At 49.1% G+C, this 26,509-nt stretch overlaps 1 protein-coding gene across 3 annotated transcripts in view; it reads left to right on the top strand.

Moving 5' to 3' along the window:
- LOC115390809 (multidrug and toxin extrusion protein 1-like) overlaps positions 1–25,639 on the top strand; it is a 43,776-nt gene extending 18,137 nt beyond the window's left edge. The window contains exons 1-16 of one of the 3 annotated variants that reach the window (XM_030094814.1): positions 11,024–11,793; positions 12,782–12,883; positions 12,993–13,061; positions 13,249–13,397; positions 14,235–14,277; positions 14,512–14,556; positions 14,640–14,737; positions 15,159–15,256; positions 20,957–21,138; positions 21,225–21,333; positions 21,803–21,878; positions 23,031–23,100; positions 23,185–23,317; positions 23,381–23,475; positions 23,559–23,622; positions 23,790–25,639. In XM_030094814.1, coding sequence (XP_029950674.1) covers positions 12,797–12,883; positions 12,993–13,061; positions 13,249–13,397; positions 14,235–14,277; positions 14,512–14,556; positions 14,640–14,737; positions 15,159–15,256; positions 20,957–21,138; positions 21,225–21,333; positions 21,803–21,878; positions 23,031–23,100; positions 23,185–23,317; positions 23,381–23,475; positions 23,559–23,622; positions 23,790–24,037 — 1,566 coding nt within the window. In that variant the 5' untranslated portion in view covers positions 11,024–11,793; positions 12,782–12,796 and the 3' untranslated portion in view covers positions 24,038–25,639. Of the gene's footprint in view, positions 1–11,023; positions 11,794–12,781; positions 12,884–12,992; positions 13,062–13,248; positions 13,398–14,234; positions 14,278–14,511; positions 14,557–14,639; positions 14,738–15,158; positions 15,257–20,956; positions 21,139–21,224; positions 21,334–21,802; positions 21,879–23,030; positions 23,101–23,184; positions 23,318–23,380; positions 23,476–23,558; positions 23,623–23,789 lie in introns of those variants that run through there. The other 2 variants (XM_030094812.1, XM_030094813.1) reach the window with 2 other exon arrangements.
- Positions 25,640–26,509: the final 870 nt, after the last annotated feature.

Here is a 26,509-nt window from a genome sequence, read left to right as displayed (position 1 = left end):
CCTGTAGTGTCGATCCCCACCCTGTCCATGGGGCATCCCACCGGGAACTGCTGGAGTGGTGCCTGTGAATGCCCAGTTGGGCCTTTGCGGGCAACGCAGGGGTCACAGCGACAGCAGAAGTCCTCTACATCTCTCTTCTGCCGCCCCCAGTAGAGGTGTTGACACAGGCGCTTCATTGTTTTGGTGACCCAAAAATGTCCACAGCCACCTGTCCCGTGCATGGCCTGAAGCACCGCCTCCTGCAGGCCCCTCGGCACCACCACCTGCCACTGCTCCTCTCCCCTGGCCGCCGTCTTGAATGCACGCTGAAGCACACCTTGTGCCACCCTCAGTGGGTCAAACATGGCCCATAGACCTCTGGTAGCCTTGGAAAGTGGCTACCCACTCCAACACAGGCTGTAGATCTGCATCGCACTCTTGTTCTTGTCTCCACTCTGCATCCGTCACCGTCTACACTTCCCGACAGATGACCGAGTCGACTTGTCTGACAGCCGCACATTCGCCTCCCTCTGTCCGCCGCTCTTGCTCCCGTGTCTCCCTGCGTTCCCAGTTTCCGCACCCTTCTGCTGCACACGGGCGGTGCGAGAGGGCATCGGCATTAGCATGGCGAGCACCAGGTCAGTGCTCCACTTTGAAGTTGTATCCTTGCAGCTCTTCCAATCACCTGGCGACCTGCCCCTCAGGCTCACGGAAAGTCATCAGCCACTGCAAGCCAGAGTGGTCCGTCCTTAACACGAAGGGGAGACCGCATAGGTAATATTTGAAGTGTCTGATAGAGAGCACCACCACCACCAGGAGCTCACAGCGGGTGACGCAGTAGTTTCGCTCTGGCTTTGTGAGCCTCTGGCTGAAGTATGCCACCACCCCCTCCCCCCCCGGCTATGCTTGGGATAGGACACCTCCCACCCCCGCACTGCTAGCGTCGGTATCCAGCATGAAGGACAGGGCAGGGTCAGGTGGGGCAAGTACCGGGGCCTCGCACAGTGCCCGCTTCAGCCCGAGGAACGCCTCCTGGGACCCCTCAGACCACACAAAGTCTCTGTCTTTCTCGAGCAACCGGTACAGGGGCGAGGCAATAGTGGCGAAGCCCCGCACGTGTCTCCGGTAGTGAGAGTCCAGCCCTAGGAAGTTTTTCAGCTGCCCCTGGTCACGAGGGTTGGGCCAGTCCCTCACAGCCTATACTTTCTCCCTCATGGTGCCGATGCTTTCCGCTCCCAACTCATGCCCCAAGAATGTCACCGCTCGTCTCATAAAATGGCACTTTTCCGGATGTAGTTTCAGGCCCGCTGCCCTGATTCTCTCCAGGACCCGACTCAGGGAGCCCAGGGCGGCCTCGAAGGAGCGCCCATGTACGAGAATGTCGTCCAGGTACACCAGGCACTCCTGGCGGGGGACATCGGCCAACACCTTGTCCATAAGCCGGGCAGAAGTGGCTGGGGCATTGCACCACTCGAAGCTGAGGACCTTGAACTGCCACAAGCCCCGACTGGTACAGAAGGTGGACTTGGGGCGGGACTCAGGGGAGAGGGGCACCTGGTAATATTCCCTTTTGAGGTCCAGAGTGGTGAACCATGAAGAGCCAGACACCAAGTCCAGGGACTCGTCGATGCGGGGTAGGGGGTATGAGTCCTTTGTGGTCATGTCATTCAGCCGTCTGTAGTCCACACAGAAGCGCCAGTATCCAGCATTCTTCTTCGGGACCATGACCACTGGTGCCGCCCAGGGGCTTTCGGATGGCTCGATAAAGTCAGCCCATTGCAGCTCATCAACAGCTTTGTCACATGCTTGTTAGTGTGGCATGGTGGGGAGTTGCACTCCCCTCCACTTGAGGCAGTGTGGCTTCTAATTACTGGGCGTCTATAAATATCCCTGCTCCGCCCTTCCTCTTCCTCTTCCTCCTTCATGGGACTGAAAGACATGTGGCTGCTGTCCTGACAGCGTGTCTGTGCAGGATAGTGTTTGGCCTTCCACAAAGCTGTGAATTGACTGGGAGCTGGACTGCCCTGGAGTCTGTGTGGGAGTGGTGTGTTTCCTGCAGCTGCCACCGCTGCTGTATTGGGCTGTGTGTGTTCTCCTTCATGCTGCCAGTGGTGCAATCATCAGCTGCAGTTAACCCTGGGCTTTACTGCTGTTTTGGCTCTACTTCTCTGGATGTGCTTGACACCTGCTCGTCGCACCACGGCCTCCTCAGTACACCCTGCTGCCCTAGGGGCCTGATGGACCACCCAGGCTCCTTAAGAAGTGTGGCTCTCCTGCATCGAGCCTAGGAGCTTGGGCATGCGCCGTGCTCGGGCATTTTTAGAAATGCAGACGCACTCTTCCTTTTGATTTTCTTTTTTTTTCCTTCTTCTGTTCGATTGCGTTGATTAGTGATTACGTTGCTTTATTGTTTTCTATCCAATTCCTTTGGTTTTGTTATTTTGGAATGATTTGTTTTTTTTACTTCGTATAAATTAATTTGTTCTCCTTTTCCTTTGAATATTGTTTAGGTATTGGATTTTTGTTTTTGGGGTATGAGGGCTGTCATCATTTTGTGAGTTTAATTGTTGATTTTCTTTTCTTTTGGCAGGTGCTGGGGGCCCTGGAGCGGCAGCGGTTCCCCAGTGGTGGTCCATTTTTCACTTTTTGTTTACTGTGTCACGGGTGCTGTGTGGTTTTGGATCCTCCCCCCTTTCTGTTACCGCTGTCGTGGTAAGCCCCAGCCCTGTCCAGTTTGGTTTTGTTTGGCAGGCCTCAAACCCCATTTATTTTGAGTTAGTCTGTTGATTTTAACATTGGGAATTTAATAAAGTTTGTTTTAATTTGAAATCACGTCTCCGGTCCAGTGAGTCATTTGAACCTGCGGGTCCTTGTTTTGTTTTTTTTAATTTGGTTTAGCATTTGAGATCCTGGGGTGCAAGTCCACAGGTGGCGTTGTCTTTGATTTGGTTGAGTTCTGGTTATCCCCCCCATTCATTCTGCCACATTCTGGCATTGTCGGCAGGACTCACAATTAAAGGACTGAGACGTGATTTCAACTTTAAAATATATGTATTTATGTTTAAATGTCTTAATTGTGTTTTAATCATTGTTTGATTTGTGTTGGAGCCAAAACAGCAGTTCTGCCTTGGAGGACCACCCATTCACTTAACCATTGTCATTTTTTTTGGTTATTTTTCTGTTAGAGGCACCTAATTGAGGTGGGGTTGTCTGTCGGTATGGAGGGGGAAGTGCAGCAGCTCCGGGAGCTTGTGCTGCAGCTGAAGGCAGACAATGAGCGTCTGCATGGGGAACGTGCTGCGTCTCGCTCGGACCCCAATGGGGCAGCGTCAGCCCCCGCGAATCCAGCTGGTAGTTCACCTGCTGTTGTGACGGAGCGGCTGGTGGTTATACCAAGGGATCGCAGGTGTCCCATGTTTAACGGTAGATCAGGTATGGGTGTGGCTGAGTGGATTGAAGAGATACAGGCATGCGTGCGAACTCGCCACCTTTCTGTTGCTGACCAGGCCCTTTTCATTGTCGACCATTTGGAGGGGGAGGCACGGGAGGAGATAAGGTTTCGACCGAGGGCGGAGCGTGATGACCCGGCCCGCATTTTTTCCATCTTGCGAGAGTTGTACGACCACACGCACTCTTATGTCACTCTACAGCAGGCTTTCTTTGCGAGGCAACAACAGGAGGGCGAGACCTTGCAGGAGTTTTCGTTGGCCTTGCTGGCCTTAATGCAGAACATTAAGCAATGCGCACCTGATGGGATGCCAAACTCTGAAGTTCTGCTTCGAGACCAGTGTGTGGAACATGTCCTCAACAGTTCCTTGCGTCGGGAACTGAAGCAGATGGTCCGGCGTCAGCCCACTGCTACGTTGCTGGAGGCGCGTAGTGAGGCTATTAGATGGGAGCGGGAGGGTCTCCTTGGGGGTTCGCGGGGGCGTAGCTACTCTTTGCCATCCACTCATGGTCTTCAGGTCGGTGTTCAGAGTGGTTTCGTTTCACCTCCTGTAGCTACTTCCCAGGGGCCTAGCTTAACTGATCTGATGGACCTTCTGAAGTACCAGCAAGAGCAGCTTAACGCTCTCACTCGTACAGTGGCTGCCTTGTAGGCCCCTCGACCCCAAGGTCGGACGACACGTAATAATCCTGTGATTTGTCGCCGGTGTCAGCAACCGGGACATTTTGCTCGTGAGTGTGATGGCGAACGGGTCTCTTCTCGCGCTCGTGCCCACTCTGTTACAGGGCTAGTCTCCAGCCACTCCAGGTCTGCCTTGTCCACTCAGCAGCTGGAAAACTGAAACCCGCTGAGTCACTGAGCCATGGCCCAGTGGGGGAATCTGCAGGATCCATGGATGGTAAGGCTGTTGATCTGATGTCTTCCTGTCCAAAGATTGATGTCTTGATAGGGGGAGTTTCCGTTTCTTGTCTGGTGGACACTGGGTCCATGGTTTCCACCATAACTGAGCAGTTCTTTATGGAGCAGTTTGCCCCTTGGGGCCATGACCGCCTCCAATGTTGTCACTGGCTGCAGCTGCGAGCGGCTAATGGGCTCGCTATACCCTACATGGGTTACCTGGAGCTAGATGTGGAACTGTGTGGCAAGGTTATCCCCCGTTGTGGTATTTTGGTGGTTAGGGACCCCCCAGCCCCAGTGTCTTGTGCCCCAGGGATCCTGGGGATGAATATCATCCGCCGTTGTTACAGAGAACTCTTTGGCGAGTATGGTGATTCTCTGTTTGATGCCCCACTGCTATTAGACGTCCCCCGCCCAGTCCGTGAGGCCCTCCAACAGTGTCATGAGGTTGCAGGCCAGGCTCAGATAACCCTTAGTGGTACCGTCAAGGTCCAGGGAAGACGTGTAGTGCGCATACCTGGTGGGTTCATGAGACTGGTGCCCTGTACGTGCCCGGAGCAGTTCGCTGGTCGGGATGCCCTGTTTGAACCCGCTGAGTCAGGCCAACCAGCAGGGTTATTAGCATCTCCGAGCATGATTCAGGTGGTCAGGGGTACTGCTTATGTCCCCGTGGTCAATGTGGGAACTACGGAGGTCCTTCTCTACCCACGCACCGGTCTCGGCACTTTAAGTAGTGCACAGGTCATTAGCCTCCCTGCTGGGGTCACTGAGTTGACGTCATCCACTGCCATGGTATCCTCCCAGGTGGTGTCTGATCCTGTCCTGGACATGGTGGAGGCATTGGATTTGTCGGCATTAAGTGAGGGAGAGCAGTCTGAGGTGAGGACCCTTTTTCAAAAATATAGTTCAGTCTTCTCTGCTCATGAGGGCGATTTAGGCTGTACTAACCTCATCTCTCACGACATCCCTCTTCTTGATGATATCCCCCTCAGGCAGCGACACCGAAGAATTCCTCCATCAGAGTATGAGGAAGTGAGGGCCCATATCAGTCAGCTCCTTGAGTCCCAGGTGATCAGGGAAAGCAGCAGCCCATATGCCTCCCCTATTGTCCTGGTTCGAAAGAAAGATGGAACCCTGCGGTTGTGTGTTGACTACAGATTCCTCAATCAGAAGACCAGGAAGGATGCATTTTCCCTTCCCCGTATTGAGGAGAGTTTAGATGCACTCTCCGGGGCCCGCTGTTTTTTCTACGATCGATTTGGCTAGTGGGTACAACCAGGTCCCAGTCACCGAACAGGACAAGCCCAAGACTGCATTTTGCACACCCTTCGGCTTGTTCGAGTGGAACAGGATGCCGTTTGGGTTATGCAATGCACCAAGCACCTTCCAGCGCCTGATGCAGAGGATGTTTGGGGATCAACAATGCCAGTCCCTCCTTTTGTATCTGGATGACATTGTTGTGTTTTCTTCCTCTGTCTCACAGCATCTGCAGAGGCTTGAAGTTGTTCTGGGTCGTCTTCAAAAAGAGGGACTGAAGGCGAAGCTTGAGAAGTGCTCTTTCTTTCAGAAAGAAGTGAAATACTTGGGCCATGTGATCTCTAGCCAGGGAGTGGCCACCGATCCGGACAAGATAGAGGCTGTGGCCAAGTGGCAGCGCCCCCAGAATGTGTCAGAGCTACGCTCCTTTCTGGGCTTTGCCAGCTACTACAGGCGTTTCGTGGAGGGATTTGCCTACTTGGCTGGCCCCCTCCATAAGCTGGTTGCTGAGCTGGTGGGGACAAAATCCAAGAAAGGCTCAGGGAAGCACCTAGGTGCCTCCTGGACCTCTCGGTGCGAGGAGAGTTTTGAGGCCCTTGAGGCGCGACTGGTCTCAGCCCCAGTTTTAGCCTATGCCGACTTCTCCCGTCCCTTTATATTGGAGGTTGACGCTAGCTACAGCGGCTTTGGGGCGGTCCTTTCCCAGGAGTTGGAGGATGGTGTACGTCCAGTGGCGTATGCCAGCCTGGGCCTCCGACCTACCGAGCACAACATGGAGAATTACAGCTCCATGAAACTTGAATTCCTGGCTCTTAAGTGGGCTATGACGGAGAAGTTCAGGGAGTATTTACTGGGACACAAGTGCATTGTCTTTATAGATAATAACCCGTTGAGCTACCTCCACACCGCTAAGCTCGGGGCCACAGAACACCGGTGGGCTGCTCAGCTTGCAGCATTTGATTTTGAAGTAAAGTACCGATCTGGCCGAAGTAATAGAAATGCTGACGCACTTTCCCGGCAGTACACCTCTGGTGCTACTTCAGTTGAACACGCTGTGCCTGGGACATCTGTCCCTGTGGCCCTCCAACAGACTTTGCAACCTGCCCCCCTCACTTGGGTAACCCAGTCCCTGGTGTCTGTCCTCCCAGGGCATTCTCCCTCTGACCTTTGCTCTTTGCAGGAAGCTGACCCCCTTCTGGCGGCGGTTCTGGTGTTTTGGAGGAGACGTGCCCAGCCCTCCCGAGCTGAACGCCAGCAGCTTTCAAGACCAGCTGTAGCACTGCTACGTCAGTGGGACCGCTTGGTGGAGAAGGAGGGGGTTCTCTACCGTTGATTCTTCCGTCCAGATGGGGGTGAAGAAGGTCTTTAGCTGCTCTTACCTGCTGTCCTTAAGGAGGAAACCCTGAGGCAGCTCCATGATGAACATGGCCATCAAGGCATCGAGAGGACCTCTGAGTTGGTTCGGGAATGCTGCTACTGGCCCAACATGACCACTGATATAAAACAGTGGGTCCAGGGGTGTGAGCGTTGCCAAGTTTCAAAAGACTCGGACCTGGTGCCTCACAGCTTTATGGGTCATTTACTGGCGTCCAGGCCCAATGAAATTGTGGCCATGGACTTTACAGTCTTGGAACCATCTCGAAATTGCTTGGAAAACGTCCTGGTGTTGACCGACGTCTTCAGCAAGTACACTGTGGCCGTCCCCACTCGAGACCAACAGGCTTCCACTGTAGCCCAGGTATTGGTCAATGAGTGGTTCTTTAGACTGGGGGTTCCTAGTCGTATTCACTCAGACCAGGGGAAGAGCTTTGAGAATTCCATTATTCAGCATCTCTGTAGCCTGTACGAGGTTTCAAAATCCCGCACCACACCCTATCATCCTGCAGGCAATGGGCAATGTGAAAGGTTTAACAGAATGCTCCACAACCTCCTGCGCACACTCCCGACTTCACGGAAGCGTGACTGGGCTTCTTGTCTTCCACAGGTTCTGTTCTGTTACAACTCCACACCGCATCAGGGCACTGGGGAGTCCCCCTTTTTCCTGATGTTTTTACGTGAGCCCCGGCTCCCTGTAGACTTTCTCCTAGGTCGCGTTCGTGATCCAGTTCCAGGAGAGATCCAAGACTGGGTGGCTGAGCATCAGGCCAGTCTAAGGTTAGCCTTTGAGGGTGCTCGCGAACGCTTGTCTGCTGCTGCTAGTCGCCGGAAGGAGCGACATGACCAACACGTTCGTGATGCCCCACTGAGTGTTGGCCAGCTGGTCTACCTGCGGATCATGGTGTCAGAGGTCACCATAAGATCCAGGATGTCTGGAACCCGGCGGCCTACCAAATTGTGCGGGCACCTGTGGAAGAGGCAGTTTATTCTGTTGCTCCGGTGGATGATCTCCAGAGAGTGCGCCAGGTCCACCTAGACATGATCAAGCCCCAGTTCAGGTCAGGACCCCCGTCTGACCCTTGCCGGGTCCTGTCTCCACCTGCACCAGTCCAGTCGGACAGCGAGTCTGCTGAGGAAGATATATGGCTCCTGGTACGAGAGACCCCCCTGTCACCTACCAGAGCAGCCCCCAGTGTTGCGCCCGCTTCTGCCACTTCACCTGTTGTTGCCTAGGAGCCTCAGGCTGTGGGCTGTACAGCTGGCGCGCAGGCAGACTCAGCCCAGTGGGCTGAGCCTCCCCTGCTGGATGTTCAGCCTGGGCCCAGTCGGCAGACCTTGCGCCGGACTGGCCGCTCTACCGCTGGTCTCCATCCCAATGTGCACCATCTTCCCCGGTCTGTAGGGCATCCAGGTCGTGTACCAGATGGCCCTCAGTCATCTGCGTCCAACGCACAGACAGCTGTGTTCAGACCCTGGTGTTAGCCTCGTTTCCTTGGTCAGTCGTCGGGACGACGACACAAACTCCGGGGGTAGATGTGGCATGGTGGGGAGTTGCACTCCCCTCCACTTGAGGCAGTATGGCTTCTAATTACTGGGCGTCTATAAATATCCCTGCTCCGCCCTTCCTCTTCCTCTTCCTCTTCCTCCTTCATGGGACTGACAGACATGTGGCTGCTGTCCTGACAGCGTGTCTGTGCAGGATAGTGTTTGGCCTTCCACAAAGCTGTGAATTGACTGGGAGCTGGACTGCCCTGGAGTCTGTGTGGGAGCGGTGTGTTTCCTGCAGCCGCCACCGCTGCTGTATTGGGCTGTGTGTGCTCTCCTTCATGCTGCCAGTGGTGCAGTCATCAGCTGCAGTTAACCCTGGGCTTTACTGCTGTTTTGGCTCTACTTCTCTGGATGTGCTTGACACTTGCTCGTCGCACCACGGCCTCCTCAGTACACCCTGCTGCCCTAGGGCCTGATGGACCACCCAGGCTCCTTAAGAAGTGTGGCTCTCCTGCATCGAGCCTAGGAGCTTGGGCATGCGCCGTGCTCGGGCATTTTTAGAAATGCAGACGCACTCTTCCTTTTGATTTTCTTTTTTTTTTCCTTCTTCTGTTCGATTGCGTTGATTAGTGATTACGTTGCTTTATTGTTTTCTATCCAATTCCTTTGGTTTTGTTATTTTGGAATGATTTGTTTTTTTTATTTCGTATAAATTAATTTGTTCTCCTTTTCCTTTGAATATTGTTTAGGTATTGGATTTTTGTTTTTGGAGTATGAGGGCTGTCATCATTTTGTGAGTTTAATTGTTGATTTTCTTTTCTTATGGCAGGTGCTGGGGGCCCTGGAGCGGCAGCGGTTCCCTGGTGGTGGTCCCTTTTTCACTTTTTGTTTGCTGTGTCACGGGTGCTGTGTGGTTTTGGATCCTCCCCCCTTTCTGTTACTGCTGTCGTGGTAAGCCCCAGCCCTGTCCAGTTTGGTTTTGTTTGGCAGGCCTCAAACCCCATTTATTTTGAGTTAGTCTATTGATTTTAACATTGGGAATTTAATAAAGTTTGTTTTAATTTGAAATCACGTCTCCGGTCCAGTAAGTCATTTGAACCTGCGGGTCCTTGGTTTTTTTTTTTAATTTGGTTTAGCATTTGAGATCCTGGGGTGCAAGTCCCCAGGTGGCGTTGTCTTTGATTTGGTTGAGTTCTGGTTATCCCCCGCATTCATTCTGCCACACTAGCGAGCAAGGGGAATACGGCGTGGGTGGCCCTTGATCGGCCGCACTGACCCATTATCAATGACATGTTCCGCCAACTGGGTTCTACCCACCTCGCTCTTGCTCCTTGCGAAACTGTCCTAAAAGTCCCCCAGCAGCTGTCTCAGCTGCTCCTGCTGCTGGTCTTCCAGGTCTCCATGCTTCTCCCTCCACATCCCCGCCACAGGACGCACGGTGGCAGGCTCAGGAGAGGGGGAAGAGACAACAGGGGAAGGGTGAGGGGACAGGGGTAGCGGCCCGGGGGACAGGATTGTGAGGGTAGGCAACGGGGTGAACACAGGGGCCAGGGGAGACAACTGGTAAAATGGGGCGGGGCTGGTGGGAGAAACAGACCTCATAGAGGGGGGCACCAGGGCAACGGACGTCAGGGGGGGTCCATGGGAACAGCAGACTTCGGGGTTTGGCTAACCACGGGGGGGTCAGGGGAGGAGGAATGCTCAGGGGCTCTCAGCGTCTGGACAAGCCATGCCGAGGGTGGGGGCCCGGGAGCTAGGGGGCCCATAGCAACTGTAGGGCCTCCTGAAAAGCTAAGCATACCCCTGGCTATGTCCAGCAGGCACCCAGTATCCTGGAGGAAGTCCAGCCCCAGGATGCAGCAGTCCTGAACATCTGCCACCCAAACCGGATGGGGAACACACAGGCCTCCCACACACAACCACAGGTACCCCCTCCCCGCCGTGGGGGCCAACTGGCTACTGACTGTGTGGAGCTGGACTGATGTGGGTTCAAGTTGGGTCCCCCTGGGCAGAATGTCCGGTCTCACCAGCGTCACCGACAACCCTGTGTCCACCAGGCCCACAGTCGATACCCCCTGGACAGAGACAGCCACGTGGCAGGAGCCCCCACTTCTAGAGCTCCCGCGAAACCACCCCACCACCACCGGTGGGGCACCGCTGTCGTCTGCTTCTGGGGGGGATGGAGCCCCTCCCCCCTGTCTGGGCCGTTGGGCTCCTCCCACTGGTTGATGGGTGCAGGTTAGCAGAGTCAGGGTAGCGACGACGACGGTGGTCCGCATGTCCCCGCCAATGCGGACCCTGCACCGTTTCCCTGCTCTCGACGGGTGTTTGGGCATTTCCTGCGGATGTGGCCAGGCTGACCACATCTCCAGCAGACCCACACTCGACCTGGGCCTGGGCCTGAGCCCGGCGGGCCCTGCAGAGTCACTGCCCTCAGCAGTTCTGTCATCTCAGATGCCCACGCTGGTGTTTCCTCACCAGCTGGGAGCCCTGACACAGACCGCACCAGGTGAGCCCCTCCTTCCTGTCCACCACCAACAGCTGCACTCTCCAGGCTCTCCCTCTCCACAGCAGCTTCCAGTGCCCCCTGCAGTGACTTAGGGTGCAGGAGCTGTACCTGTACACGCAGGCTAGGCAGGGAGTTGGCTCCAATGAACAGGTCCGTGGCCAGCTCGCTTCATGTATCCGCGGACAAATGACCATATGCGCCCTGCACCTGGCCCTCGATGTCATTAGCCAGCCCCCAGAGTGACTCCCTGGGCTTTCTGCACCTTCCCCTCAGTTCATTTTTTAACGAGGGCTGTGACCACCTCCCAAACCTCCTCCCAAGGGCCCCCACCAGCGCATCATTGAACCGTCTTTTAACAGGGTCGAGAAGCAGCAGACAGGACAGGGCATCTCCTTCCAAGCACAGAGCGAACTGCCGCGCTTCATCCTCGCTTCCCCACCGTCTAGCATCGGCCAAAAGTTCAAATTGAGCATGAAATGACTCCCAGTCTGACCCACCGGAGTATTTTGGCGTCCTCACCGAGTTAGCTGATGGCGGCGGAGGCGCGTCGCCATGGCAACCGCCCAACGCCGAGGAAGCGGCGGAGGATGACGGTGTCGTCCAGACGTCCCTGCGGATCACCGTACCACTCATGCGTGGGTGGGAGTGCGGCTGCTCAACGATCACACAGTCGAGAGCTGCGTCCTGTGGCTTGGCTTTAATCTCCAGAGCTGCGTCCCGCGACTCAGCTTTAATCTTCACTCCAGCACTGCTAAACATGCCACCAAATTGATAGCCTGAAGCTAACTGGCTAGCGGTCGAGGCGTGATGAGATCTTCTTACCGCAACAAAGTCTCTCGTAAGTTTTCCAGTTGTGACTTTTCCTTCTGACACCAGTGTAGCAATCCAGGGAATGGAGGCTCAGTTGAATATCCAGTTTCTGACTTGTTTATTGCACAGAAGGTTCAGTTCCATGCGTTTCAGAACACGCACATCTCTCACGCCCAAAAAGAACAACAGGAACTAACTTTCACCCCGGAAACACCCCCCTACTCCAGAGTCCCTCCACAAAAATTCCAGGGGAATCCGCCTCTCAGGCCGGCCCACTATATAAGTTACAAGCTTATATAGTATAAGCTTCACTATGTTTTAAAAAAATATTTTGTATTTTTTGGCTATGAATAGAATAGAAATGTTTAAACTTAAAAAAGCCAACCACACAGAAAAAAATAAATTTAAATAAGAGACAGACACATATGTACAATGTAACAGAAAGACGTGAGAACACCAAAAAAGATAGACACAGAGAATTTCACAGAGCTGAAAGGATGAGGTTTCACTGGTTGGACGTTTGCACATGATAGACTAAGATTGCCTTGACATTTAGAAGAGTGTGTGTTGTGTGCTTAGCCAAGCTGGGGCAGTGCTGGTTGTAAAGTCTGATAGCAGCAGGGAGGAAGGACCTGCGGTAACGATACTGTGGTATAATAGCATTACCACAAAAAATGTATACAGTGATATAAATTTTAGGCAATATAGCCCACCTCTAGACTCAAGATTAATCCAGATTAATAAAATAAATAGTAATATAACTCTTACATCTCTGCAGAGATCGTTAGTAACAACTTTTATTTATTGCGAAGGTAACATGCTCACTATTTCCCTCTGTGATACATCTCTGTCGAATATATAATACTGTAGAATTTTTGTTATTTCTCCATGTTTTTTTCTCCTTTGGTGCCTCTGACTCCTGTTGTCTCCTGTATTTTCCGGGTACTTCATGCTGTGAGATGACAGTGCAGACCACTGCACCGCTGTGTGTGACGGTGTGTGTGTTTGCATTGCAGTGCCTTTCCCAGCTGATGTCCTTCCTCATCAGCTTCGTCAGCACCGTGTTCTGTGGCCACCTGGGAAAAACTGAGCTGGCGGCCGTGGCACTAGCGATCGCGGTGAGGGTTCTGGTTCCCAGTGTGACTGCCCCACCACTGCCCCACCCCTACCCCACCCCACCCCTACCCGGTCTGTGTGCTTCACTCTTCCTCCCTCCTTCGCTTGCAGGTGATTAACGTCACTGCTGTTTCCGTTGGCATGGGTCTGTCGTCGACCTGCGATACGCTCATATCTCAGGTGGGTCCCAGTCGGAGCGGGGCCACCGCATCTGTTTGTCCGACCCGGACCAGGCCCGGCCCCCGCTGCTGGGTTCCCGGCCGGTCCCGTGAAATGCTCGCACAGCTTTTGTGTGCAGCTGTTTTTCTTTGGTCAGTCACACCTCTGCTGCCGCCGGCTTGACTTTCTGTCCTCGGGTTCCACGCAGACCTTTGGGAGCGGTAACCTGAAGCGGGTCGGTGTGATCCTGCAGAGGGGGGTCCTGATCCTGCTGCTGGCCTGTTTCCCCTGCTGGGCCATCCTCATAAACACCCAACCCCTCCTGCTCCTCTTCCGACAGAGTCCGGAAGTTGCCAGGTCAGACCGTTTCTCCATCCACCTTAAAGTTTGCTTCTCTGGATGAGTTGAGGAGATCAGTGTCGAAGCATCGGTACCTGGAACCAGCAGGGCTTCCAGAGCTCTGCAGGAACAAGAAATAACAACTTCATCCAGTAATACTCTTCAAACAACCAACTTTTTATGCATAACTTGCATGAATGATGAACTCTGACCAAACGAGGAACCCAAAAGATTTTCAGCATCAACTGGGCCAAATCTGGAGCTCCACAGACAAATTATTTAAGGCTTAATTTAAACTACAGCGTTCAGAGAAAGTTTCCTGCAGCAGCTGTCATATACAACCAAAACTGTTAGCTGATTGCTGATTTCATGAATTAATAACCCACTCACTGTTGGCAGTCTGTTAGGTTGGTAACTATGTTATCGGTTAATGCGGCGCTGTGAGACATAATTCTACTGCGCCTGAAGGTTTCAAGGTAACGGTGACTGTGCACGTATCGATCAGATGTTTTATTGGTTAAGCAGATCGATGTTGAAATCACACAGATGAAGAAAACCTGCTGTTACATGTTTCATAACCCACAACTTTCCACTTCAGGTTTATGTCAAAAAAGGTTGAAGATTGTGAGGGAATGTTTTCAAAAACGACTCCTCAGTCTACGATCATGGTTCTGGTTCTGGGTCATTAAGGGAAACACATAATCTTCAGAACATAAACTCGTGTTTGAAGAGTTTTGATTCACATGGTTTTTTTATGGTTGAACTTGTTGGGACTTTAATTTGGATAAACGGGGTTTTGTCATATAGAATTTTCCATGCAGTTTGAGACTGAAGCTGGATCTGGTCTGTTTCCAGGCTGTCTCAGCTCTACGTGGAGATTTTCACGCCTGCTCTGCCGGTAAGTTTCACACCTTTTCTCTGAATTCTCATCGACTTATCATCTTTCACCCGTCATGTTCTCTGAAGGTGAATCCTGTAACCTGGTTTCCACTGAACTTAAATAAACTGGATCTTATCAAAACCTCTTTGGTTCTTGTTTTGCTCTTCCTTTGTTGCTTTTTTATATTATTGCGCTATTTTTCTGAGCTGAACTCCATCATTAACTTGTGTTTTTGGGTCTTTGTGTCCTCAGGCTACATTCATGTTCTACCTGCAAGGACGGTACCTTCAGAATCAGGTGCCGCTATATTAAAATTAACACATTAGAGAACCTCGATGGAGGAGTTCTGTCCATCCTTCTGTCCATATGCCGTTTTACAGGGCATCATCTGGCCTCAGGTCGTAACTGGAGCCATCGGAAACCTGCTTAATGCAGTCATCAACTACATTCTGCTCTACGTTCTGAACATGGGCGTTGCGTAAGTATCTGTTTGTCCTCCCAGTCCTACGTCAAGAGGATTAGTTTCCAGATTATACACAGGATGTTGTTTAAAGTTAGCGGTTGGCTCTACCCCACCGACAAAAAAACTGCAAGACCTAAATATAGGTCCGATTGAAAAATATCAATGTACATATTAAACCTTTGGCAACGATTTCGACAGAAACACTGAAAATGATTCAGTTAGCGTGGTTAGCAAGCTGTTTCCACGGAGTGCTTTCAGAAAGTTGTTTTTTCAGATTCCAAGCGCCGTTGTCACAAAAACTGAGCTCCAGAACCCTGCGGCAGTTTGACAGTTCCAATGTGAACATGTGGTCTGGTCCACGAGGCCTGAGTCTGAAACAGGAAGCAGCAGAGTGTTTGCTCTTTAAAGGATGTTCTCACCGCGTTCTGTCTTGCAGTGGATCGGCGCTCGCCAACACTTTGTCCCAGTTTGTGCTGGCGACCGTCTTGTTTGTCTACATCGTCAGCAGAGGTCTGCACAAGAACACTTGGGGGGGTGAGTTTCTCTTCAGCCAGTGAGCATGTTGGGGGAAAACATGTTTTTAAGGCTTAATCCTCATTGAAAGAAGGAGTTATTCAATCAATCAATCAATCAATCAATTTATTTTTGTATAGCCCAGTATCACAACAACAGTTGCCTCAGAGGGCTTCAAGATGTTACATTTGTCGGTAAAAGTAAAAACAGTGAATAAGCATAATGGTAATATGTCAATATTTACAGTAACGAGACAGAACGAAGCAACCACCGCCTTCGACCCTCACATCCGGCAAGAAAAAACTCCAAAAACCCAGTGGGAAAAGAAGAAATCTTGGGGAGAACCACAGTATGGAGGGATCCCTCTCCCAGGGACGGACAGCTTTGGCAACAGCTAGCATGAGACAATAAGAAGTAAAGCCTAGGACTATGTTGAGGACAGTTCGTTGGACGGTCCAGCACAAGAACCACGGATCCCAGCAGTAGAACCGAAGCCAGTCCACGGGCAGGACCGACAGGGGTGTCCTCCCGGTCCGGACGGAGCTTGTTCATAGGCCTTCGTAATAGTGGAGTCAGCAACTGAAACTGGAGAAGACTCCCCCTCGAAGGGGGGGACAGCAGGTGAAAAGCAATGAACGGACTAAAGGGAATAACATTCAGACATTAGAGGACAGGGCTCAGTGCACCGTACTTCCCACAGCATTCTAGCTCCTGGGGCAGCTTTGTGGATACTTAACTGTTTAAACTAGTATTTAGTTAGTATAGTTTAGTTTAGTTTAAATTAGTTTGGTTTAGTTTAATTTTGTTTAGTGTAATTTGGTTTGGTTTAGTTTAATTTAATTTAGTTTAGTTTAGTTTAGTTTAGTTTAGTTTAGTTTAGTTTAGTTTGGTTTAGTTTGGTTTACTGTAGTTTGGTTTACTGTAGTTTGGTTTGGTTTACTTTAGTTTGGTTTGTTTTAGTTTAGTTTAGTTTAGTTTAGTTTAGTTTAGTTTACTGTAGTTTGGTTTGGTTTGTTTTAGTTTAGTTTAGTTTAGTTTAGTTTGGTTTACTTTAGTTTGGTTTGTTTTAGTTTAGTTTAGTTTAGTTTAGTTTAGTTTAGTTTAGTTTAGTTTAGTTTAGTTTAGTTTAGTTTAGAATCCCTAGCTGACCTGATCATAGGCTGCATCGAAAAGAAACCTCTTGAGCCTAACCTTAAATGTGGAGACTGTGTCTGCCTCTTTGACACCACTTGGAAGCTGGTTCCATAAAAATGGTGCCTGATAGCTAAAGGCTCTTCCACCTAGTGTCCATTTAGAGACTCTAGGAGTCACCAGTAACCCTGCATTTTGAGAGCGAAGTGCTCTGATTGGTTGATAAGGCGTTAAAGCATCTTGGAGATAGGTTGGAGCCATCCCATTTAGGATTTTGTAAGTGAGGAGAAGGATTTTAAATCTAACTCTAAACTCGACTGGAAGCCAGTGAAGAGATTTTAGAACGGGAGTAATGTGTTCACGTCTTCTAGTTCCAGTTAATAATCTGGCGGCTGCATTTTGAACCAACTGAAAGTTTTTTAATACACTTTTTGGGCAGGCTGCGAGAAGGGAGTTGCAGTAGTCCAATCTCGCAGAAACAAATGCATGGATGAGTTTTTCTGCATCGCTTCTAGGTAGAATGTTTCTTATTTTAGCTATGTTGCGCAAGTGGAAATATGCTGTTTTACAAGCCAGGTTGATGTGTGCTTTAAATGAGATATCCTGATCAAATAAGACCCCGAGGTTCCTCACAGTAGAGGAGGAGGATACACTGACGTTATCTAAGGTAATAATCTGTTTGGATAGACACTCTCTCAGTTTATGGGGGCCTAGTATAATGACCTCTGTTTTGCCAGGATTCAGACGGAGATAGTTCGTAGTCATCCAGGTTTTAATTTCTCTGATACAGTCACTGAGTCTGTCTATTTGATTAGTTTGATCAGGTTTCATAGATAAATACAGTTGTGTGTCATCTGCATAGCAATGAAAATTGATATCGTGACTTCTAATTATGTTCCCTAAAGGAAGCATATATAACAGAAATAAAATTGGCCCGAGCACGGACCCTTGAGGAACCCCATAACTGACCTGGGAGCACGGTGAGGACTGTTGGTTAACGTGAACAAATTGGTACCTATTAGATAAATAGGATTTGAACCAGCAGAGGGCTTTTCCTCTGATGCCAACCTCACATTCTAACCTCTGCAGGAGAATATTGTGGTCGATTGTATCAAAAGCTGCACTGAGGTCTAGGAGAACCAGGATTGAGACTAGACCTGCGTCAGCCGCCAATAGCAAGTCATTAGTGACTTTAACTAACGCAGTCTCAGTGCTGTGATAAGCTCTATATCCTGACTGAAATTTCTCAAATAAACTATTGTCCTGTAGGTGGCGGTAAAGCTGTTTAACCACAACTTTTTCCAGGACTTTTGAAATAAAAGGCAGATTTGATATCGGTCTGTAGTTAGCTAGAATATCAGGATCGAGATTAGGTTTTTTCAGCAGTGGTTTGATTACTGCGAATTTAAATGACTGTGGCACATAGCCATTTTCTAGAGAGGTATTTATTATAGTTATGATCGTATTTAAGATAACTGGAAGGATATCTTTGAAAAGCTTAGTTGGAATTGGATCTAGGAGACAGGTTGAGGTTTTAGAAGACATTACAATTGAAGTAATCTCAGCCCCATTTACTAATGAGAAACTATCTAGTATTTCAGGTATTTCAGGTGGAGGCAGTGGCTGGATTCCCTGAGCTTGATCTGAGGAAAGCGCTTCACTGATTTTACCTCTAATGGTTATGATTTTATCATTAAAGAATTTAAGAAAGTCATGGCAGTTTAAAGATTCTGGGATTACTGGTTCCACTACATTATGACTGGTTGTCAGTCTGGCTACAGTGTTGAATAGAAACCGAGGGTTATTTTTGTTTATTTCTATTAAACGAGAGTAATATAATGTCTTGGCTTTAAAAAGAATTTGTTTATAGCTTAGCAAGCTACATTTCCAGGCCTTCAGAGATTGTTCTGATTTAGATTTACGCCACAGTCTTTCTAATTGCCGAGTTTTTTGTTTGAGAACACGGGTTTCAGAATTAAACCATGGAGCAACGCGCCTGGGTCGATTGGTTTTCAGCTGCAACGGGGCCACTACGTCAAGGGCAGATTTTAGTGAGTGCATAGCACTGTCAACAAACTGATCACTATTATCACCACTGGTCAATAAGCTCATTTCTGTGAGTTCACAAGATAATGCAGCAAATGCAGGCTGGATCAATTCTTTGTACCGAGCCACAGATTTTTCAGATAATGTCCGTATCAGCTGAATTTTATCTTTTTGAGGACAGTAGTCTTCAATCAAAACCTGAAAAGTAATTAAAAAATGGTCTGAGAGTATGGGGTTCTGAGGGAGAACATTTAGGTCACTGACTTCTATCCCATATGTTAAGACCAGATCCAGGGTGTGCTTGTGACTATGAGTGGATTCATCAACATTTTGAGTGAAACCGATACTATCTAATACTGCAATAAACGCATTACTCAAACTATCACCAGAATCATCCACATGGATGTTAAAGTCACCTATTATAAGGATCTTGTTATGAGTCAATACTATATTGCTTAAAAACTCTGAGAACTCAGTTAAAAAGTCAGAGTAAGGACCAGGAGGTCGATACACAATAATTAATAGCACAGCTTTTTGATTCTTCCAATTTGGACAAGTAAGCGTTAGTATTAAGCTTTCAAAAGAGTTGAATTTAACATTAGTTTTGGGTTTAAGAAGAAGACTGGAGTGGGAAATCACTGCCACACCTCCACCTCGACCTGTTGATCTAGCTGTTTGGAAATTAACATAGGTTGGAGGGGTACATTCATTGAGCCTCACATAATCATCTTGCTGGAGCCAAGTTTCTGTTAGAGCAAGGAGATCAATGTTATTGTCACCGATAAGGTCATTAACTAACAGAGATTTAGTGGAGATTGCTCTAATGTTTAGTAGACCACATTTTATGTATTTCCTACTGGAAAAGTTATTTTGTCTTGTACAGATGTTAAGCTTTTTACCCATTGACTTTTTTTTAATGCTTTGAGCACTTTGGACAGACTCAGTCTCTGTTAGCCTAGGTAAACCTCCATGCTTGACTTGTAAAAATCCGGGAGCAGGATTAGTGACGGGATCAACAAGATCAACAGAGGAGTGTTCTACACGACTGCTCTGCGCCCGGGGCTCATAGCTGGATTGTCAATTTAGAGTTCGAAGCCGATCAGCCATATTGTGAGCTAAAAGGGCTGCACCATCCAAAGTTGGGTGGATGCCGTCCCTGCGGATGAGCCCAGGCTTTCCCCAGAAGGTGCGCCAGTTGTTTAGAAAAATAACTCCGTTTTCCTCACTCCATCTAGACAACCAGCGATTGAATGATGAAAGTCGGCTATACATTTCATCATTGACCAAATTGGGCAGGGGACCAGAGAATATTACGGCATCAGACATCGACTTAGCCAATTCACACACCGAGGCTACTTGTAATTTGAGCACCTCTGATTGTCTCCGCCGGGCATCATTACCGCCTGCGTGAATCACGACTCGACGGAATCTCCTACCTTCCTGTTTTAAAAGCCTAAGGTTCCCCTCGATGTCCCCCACTCTGGCCCCCGGGTAACACCTAACCTTCACCGCTGGCAGCTTCACGTCTCTAACTATAGAGCTGCCAATCACCAGCGTGTCCAGTTCAGCCGGCGTGTCGTCGCTGAGGGGAGAGAACCTATTGCAGACGTGAAGCGGTTCTTGGAGTGCTACGTGGCGGTGCTTAGCACTAGCCTTCCTCCGGACTGTCACAAACCGGTCCTGGTCTTGTCCCGGCTGCTCGGGACACGCTGCGGGGCTAGGCTTGCTAACACTCCTCTCACTGCGGGAACGAGCTGCGAGCCCTGCCGCTACCTCGCTATAGCTAGCGCTGCCCTGCCCCTCACATCTGCGCAGCCGCTCCTCTAACTCGGTTACCCTGGCCTCCAGCGCTGTCAATACACTGCACTTTACGCAAATACCCCTATCGTCAAGGGAGGCAGGGTTCTGACTCAACATACGGCACACTGAGCAGGAAAGAAAAGAAGACAGAGGGGAGGACGCCATAGCGGTCCCGGCGGACCAAGCTAGTTAGCACGCTAAGCTAGTTAGCACGCCGGTGGCGCTAACGGCGGAGAAGAAATGTAATTCACGAGAGATAGCTTGGTCAATCGGGGGCGAAGTAACCCCGGGGGCGTAAATAACCCCGATTTTTGATTGCTTCGTGAATTAACAGTGAATAGCAAGAGAGAGACAGCAAGCACTTCAGTCGCTCGCAGGCTTCAGCAAGCTCGCAGGCTTCAGCAAGCTTCACCAACACGGAAAACACTCACCGGAGTGACGTCAGACGCTCGACCTCCAGACTTCCAGCTCCAAACTGTAATCAGTGGAGTCTCAACTGGAGCAGCAGGAAGTCTCCTCTGGGTCTGGTTCTACAGGAAGTCTCCTCTGGGTCTGGTACTTCAGAATTATGCATTTTCTTAACAATAAGCTGAAACATCAGGTAGAAACTTTCTGTGCGTCTGTGTGAAGAGTTGTGTCTAAATGCTGGTCCCTGATGCTGAGTCCAGTCGGACGGGTCTGTGTGTGTGTGTGTGTGTGTGTGTGTGTGTGTGTGTGTGTGTGTGTGTGTGTGTGTGTGTGCAGGCTGGTCGTCGGACTGCCTGCAGGAGTGGGGCTCCTTCGTCAAGCTGGCGCTGCCCAGCATGCTCATGCTGTGTCTGGAGTGGTGGATCTTTGAGGCGGGCGGCTTCCTGTCAGGCCTGATCAGCGAGGTGGAGCTGGGCGCGCAGTCCGTGATCTACCAGCTGGTCCTCATAGCCTACATGGTGACTTACTGACCCCTCCCCGCCCCCACCTCCAGACGTGGTGAAGAGTTCACCTTCAGTCTCAGACGTGTGAATCTCATCCGCAGGTGCCGCTGGGCCTCTCCACCGCCGCCAGCGTGCGCGTCGGCAGCGCGCTCGGCGCAGGAAACGTGGAGCAGGCCAAGCTATCCTCCAAAACCGCCGTCAGCTGTGGATGTGAGAGCCAGGACACGCACACACACACACATACACACACCCAGTGAATTCCACAAACTTTCCCAGGTGGAATGAAAACAGTTCATTTTTTTTTTTTAATATTCCAAGCAGTAAATCAGCTCTTTCTTCACACATAATTCGTTTGATTCTGGAAATTTACCAGACCGTTGAACTGAAATTTGAGCAGTGCGTAAGTTCGCCGTGTGCTTTCCAGCTGACAGGTCACAGTGGACTTTATTTCACTGTTTGTATCTTCAGAGGAGGAGAGCATGCTTCACACGGAGCTGGAACTCTGGAGTACTTTTCACATTGCAGAAGTCATCGTTAATGTCCCTCCATTTCTCCAGTACCATCACCCAAACAGCCGTTTCTTCACGTTCCTCTCATCCTGTTCTTTCATCGTTTGATGATCTTATGTCGTCCCGTCTCATTGTTAAGATTTGCTGTGTCTGTGGTTGTCTCGTCTCAGTCGTGTCCTCGCTGTGCATCGGCATCCTGATCGCCCTGCTGAGAAACTTCATTGGCTACATCTTCACCACCGAGAGGTGAGTGAAAATCCAAACGTCCACTTCTGTTCTCTTCTGTTCCTGCAGTAGACACTGACTCATTTTTATGATATGTCAAATGATCACTGCTGCTGTTTTACACACTTTAAATGCGATGTTTTAACTTTCAACAAATCAATCAAATGAACAGTGTTAAATTGTGTGTCCTCCTTCTTGATTGCTCTCAATGAAAACTGTTGAATGTTAGGAATTTCTTGGATATCCTGAGGATATCCTGCCCAGTGCCCCCCCCCCCCCCCCAACATGTCAGGGTGTAACAACAAACAAATGGCTTCCAATATTTATTGAGAATTTAAAGGCTTGACAGATTCACTGCATGACCTTTGAAATACAGTCTTTGTTGAAATTGTGCTGATTTTCTGTGGTAATTGTTCAGTTTTTGTGAAAATATCAGCATTTTAGTCAAGTTTACTCTGACACGGCCACGACAAAGAAAACCTTTAAAGATTGAATTTAAAGGATACTATGGGTCTAATTCACCAGTCTGGCTCAGGCCAGATGAAATTGGGTTGGGTGGGGTGGGGCTGGGGTTAGAGGGTTAGGGTCAGGGGTTAGGATTAGGGTTAGAGGTTTGGGTTAGGGTTCATTGGAGCCTCTGGGATCAAACACCATCACTTTTTTTCTCAATAAAATCTGAACAATTGGAGGCATCCAAACTTTAATGTCATCTACAAAGGAAGAGAGGAGCAGTGAGAAGGAGATCAGCTCCGCCTCGACTTCGGTCACTTTCACCTGCTGCGTTTCATGTTTATCTTTCCCTCGTCTTGAGTTTGTCACTCTGATCACTGTGATTCTCTATATAATGTGAACATTTATCATCTCATTTCTCCTCATTTGAAGGACTTTATGAAACTCTCCGCCTGAATCAGCTCAGTCAGTAACATAACGTGATTTCCTGCAGCTTTCTGATTTTCATCATTTTAGTTACAAACTCTTCTGAATCGTTTGTTGTAGTTTTTTATTTTTAACCCTTTTCTGTTTGAAGTCCTCTGCTTCTGAGCCATGTTTCGTGTGTGTGTGTGTGTGTGTGTGTGTGTGTGTGTGTGTGTGTGTGTGTGTGTGTGTGTGTGCAGTTCTGACTGCTGTTAGAGGCCCTGAACGTCCGTCTCTATCTCCCTGTTTCTGTTTTAGAGAGATCATAGACAGAGTTTCAGAAGTCCTGATTGTGTTTGCTTTCATGCATCTGTTTGACGGCGTAGCGGTAAGAAATCCTTCCACACACGCTGTTTGACTTGCTCGCCGCGCCGCCTGCGCTGCAGTTGGAGTGATGTTCTGGTGTGTGCAGGGCGTCCTCGGCGGCGTCGTCCGCGGCGTAGGGAAACAGGTGACCGGCGCTCTGTGTAACTTCGTGGGTTACTACTTCATCGGATTCCCCATCGGCGTGTCGCTGATGTTCCTAAATGACATGGGGATTCTGGGTATGTCTGCAGAACGAGCGAACCTCCTGACGGCCGCCGGCGCCTCACCTGCTCTCTCCACAGGTCTGTGGACGGGGATGACCGTCTGCGTTATGATGCAGGCCATCTTCTTCCTGATCTTCTTCTCCAGACTGGACTGGAGTCAGACCTGTAAAGAGGTGGGTGCGGCCATCAGCTGACCAGTCTGGTTCATCTGAATGAGCAGATTCTGGTGTTTATTTGACGTTTTGCCCCTGATCAGGCTCGACAGAGAGCCGGAGTCCAGAGCACTGACGGGAACGAGATGCTGAGGAACGACAGTTCAGGTGAGGCGTGACGGCAAGAGGGCTGTAATAGAGCCGTCACAACGTTCATTTTGTGATAAATTTTGAACTGCAGTTTTTCAGTGATTTTGTCTTCCAGCAACACGCCGACTTCCCAACTCCCCAATGGCCAAGCACTGATTCAAACACTGTCTCTTAAAACTCCTCAGAGCCGAAAAAGACGGAGGTCAGCGCCACTGCGGCCAGCGGTCAGAGTGACCCCGAAGTTCCGGAGAACCATGTCTACCAGAAGGTGATGGCTGCAGAGCCGAACGGCGCCGCCGCCACCACGGTGGGAGACGTGCTGTCGGTGAAGCAGCTGATCGTCCGCCGCTGCCTGGCTTTGCTCGTCATGCTCGTCATCCTTGCTGCTGGGATCCTGATCTTCACCCTCACGAGGCGGATGGCCTCACAGTAACCCACCGGCCGCTCGGCCTTCAAACACTCAGTGGATTCAGTTTTTTGTTGTTTTATTTCCTGGATTTAAACAACAGATGGTTCCTGTTGAAACGGCGCCGTGTGCCGCTGCGCTCCTACAGCCAGGAGGATGATTTTATTCTCATCGTGATGTTTAAAGAACAACAGTGTATCTTATGGTTCAGATTATCAGGAGGGATGAAAAGTGCATCACATTTCCCTGAACATATTTTCTATACAGAAAACAACAACAAAAAAAATTAAAATAGCCAAAGCAACGTAGTCAGAACTGAGAATCATGTTTTAACTGTTTCTGCTGGAAGAGAATAAAGAGCTGGAACACTTCTTGAGAAAGTAACTGATAAAGACATTATCTTTATTGGCGCTGATCTCTTGATTCTGCAGTTTGCGTTGCTGTTGAGGTTTATTGGAACCAGGAAGTAGAGATCTGCTTGCAAAGCCAGTTTTCATTACTGATGTCCTGCAAAACCCTGAAAGACCCGCCTCCTCTCTGCTCTCAGCCAATCACAGGTGAGCACACCTCCCTAACTGTTGCTATGGCAACAAAGTGACTGACAGGCCTCTGGCAAGAGCAATAGCATGATTGATGAATAGGTAAATAGATAAATAATATTAGCTGTCTTTGCATTTGTTGCCTTCTCTGAACCTCAGATAACGCTTTATGAGCGAAGCCACTTGAACCGTCTGGCATAAGAACGGTCAATTTAGCCTCCAGCAACACTTTTCATGCTAGGCTAAAGATGAGTGTTTGTTGACTGCAGAAGGTTTTTGGCTCACACTGTGTGTTTCACATGAAGTATTTGGACTCTGGTTCAACTCCAGCCGGTGTGAATCCACCCCAAAACTGAAAGTCCCGCCCACCTCTCAAGCCATGTGTTGTCGTTGGTTATTATCGCTGTAACAAAAAGAGCAGAAACACGTCTGTGGTTTGATTTTTTGGCGGACTGAGTGAGTCATGGTCATTTGCTGGTCCACCTTCTCTGCTGTATCTTTTAGGGAAAATATTGTTTCTGCTTGAATTGTAAATGTTGCCGTAGAACGCTTGATCGGAGCCATTAAACGTCTGATGAGTGTTTTCAGGCCTGTGAGCTCCAGACGTCCAGAGTCCTGCTGGTTTCTCTGAACTCTCCACGTCTCTGAAGGGTCCTGTTGTGTCTGCCATTGGACGCATTAATGCACCATAACCTGTTTTCCAGCCCATCAAATGTTTATTTCTACATCCTATATTATCTTTTGTAGAATTTTTTTTTAGGGATTTTCAGTGTAAATATTTAAATGTTTACATTTGGTACATTTTGCATAAATTAACTAGGATTTTGCTTAAACTTTTTTTTGTCAGCTGTTGGAATTCACTGTTCCACAATGACACACTCTGTAGGATTGTATTCATACAGTGTTTTTAATCATTGTTCATTGTGACCAAATCATAAAATTCCAAGATTTCAGATTTCAGGTTTCAGGACTCTTGAGTTTTGCCTGCCTGTACAGAGTGTATAATCTGACTGGCAGTTGCAAGAAAATGTATCCGTCAGACATGCCAAAGACTTTCGGTCAGCCTTAAAATTAATAAAAATTTTGTGAATTTAAATTTTTGTTCTTTTTATTCCTTTTACACATGTATCACTCATGTTTGTATTTCATTCATTATTATCATCACCCAAGGTTTGTGTGCATTTTTCCATTCATTCATTCATTAGTGTGAAACTGAAGCATTTTAACGTCCACACTGCAGTCATGTTTTCATCTCAACTTCATTTCAGTGAGAAATTTCATCCTATGTGACAAGTAAAATCACAGTGTCATCGGCGTAAAGGTGGATTTTTATTTATTTGTGTTCAACATCCCACGTCTTTTAGAAAAGTAGAAAATAATTCAGACGTAATTGCCACAAATATGTATGAGATGGGGGGTTGCATGTTAATTAGCCATATCATTATAGTCTGGAATTGCTTTCAGTACTGTAATAATCCAGGTGGAGATGCTCTCGGGGCTCATTTGCAGGGCAGCCATTTCAACTGCAAATAAAAAACTTTCCTGAAATTGTGGGTGTTGGCTTATACGACAACGGTACTCAGAGTCACTGAAAACACAACTCTATGAATACACCTCCCAAGGTGGAACTTTCTGAAAGTGTTTGGGCTCTGTCCGGAGTCGATGGAAGAAGCATTGAGACTGTGTCTGGTCATTACACCAATGTTTCAATGAGTGTCAGGACTCCCAGGCCAAATTCTCCTGGTCCTGGTCCTGATCCTGATCCTGCTTCTATTCCTGGTCCCAGTCCTGAAACAATGCATTTTCACTTGAAATGGAGGGGTCAGAGGGTTCAGGCTTCAGTAACCTTCTCATTTCTACTTATCTGTAATCTTCTCACATGAAATTGAGGAAAATGGTTCACTTTCTTTGAAATCCATGGAGACCCCTCTGAGATGCCAGGATAAAATGTTCAGTGGGT

Source organism: Salarias fasciatus, chromosome 6, assembly GCF_902148845.1.
Source record: "Salarias fasciatus chromosome 6, fSalaFa1.1, whole genome shotgun sequence".
Lineage (NCBI taxonomy): Eukaryota > Metazoa > Chordata > Actinopteri > Blenniiformes > Blenniidae > Salarias > Salarias fasciatus.
This window is presented reverse-complemented; position numbering and strand designations above follow the sequence as displayed.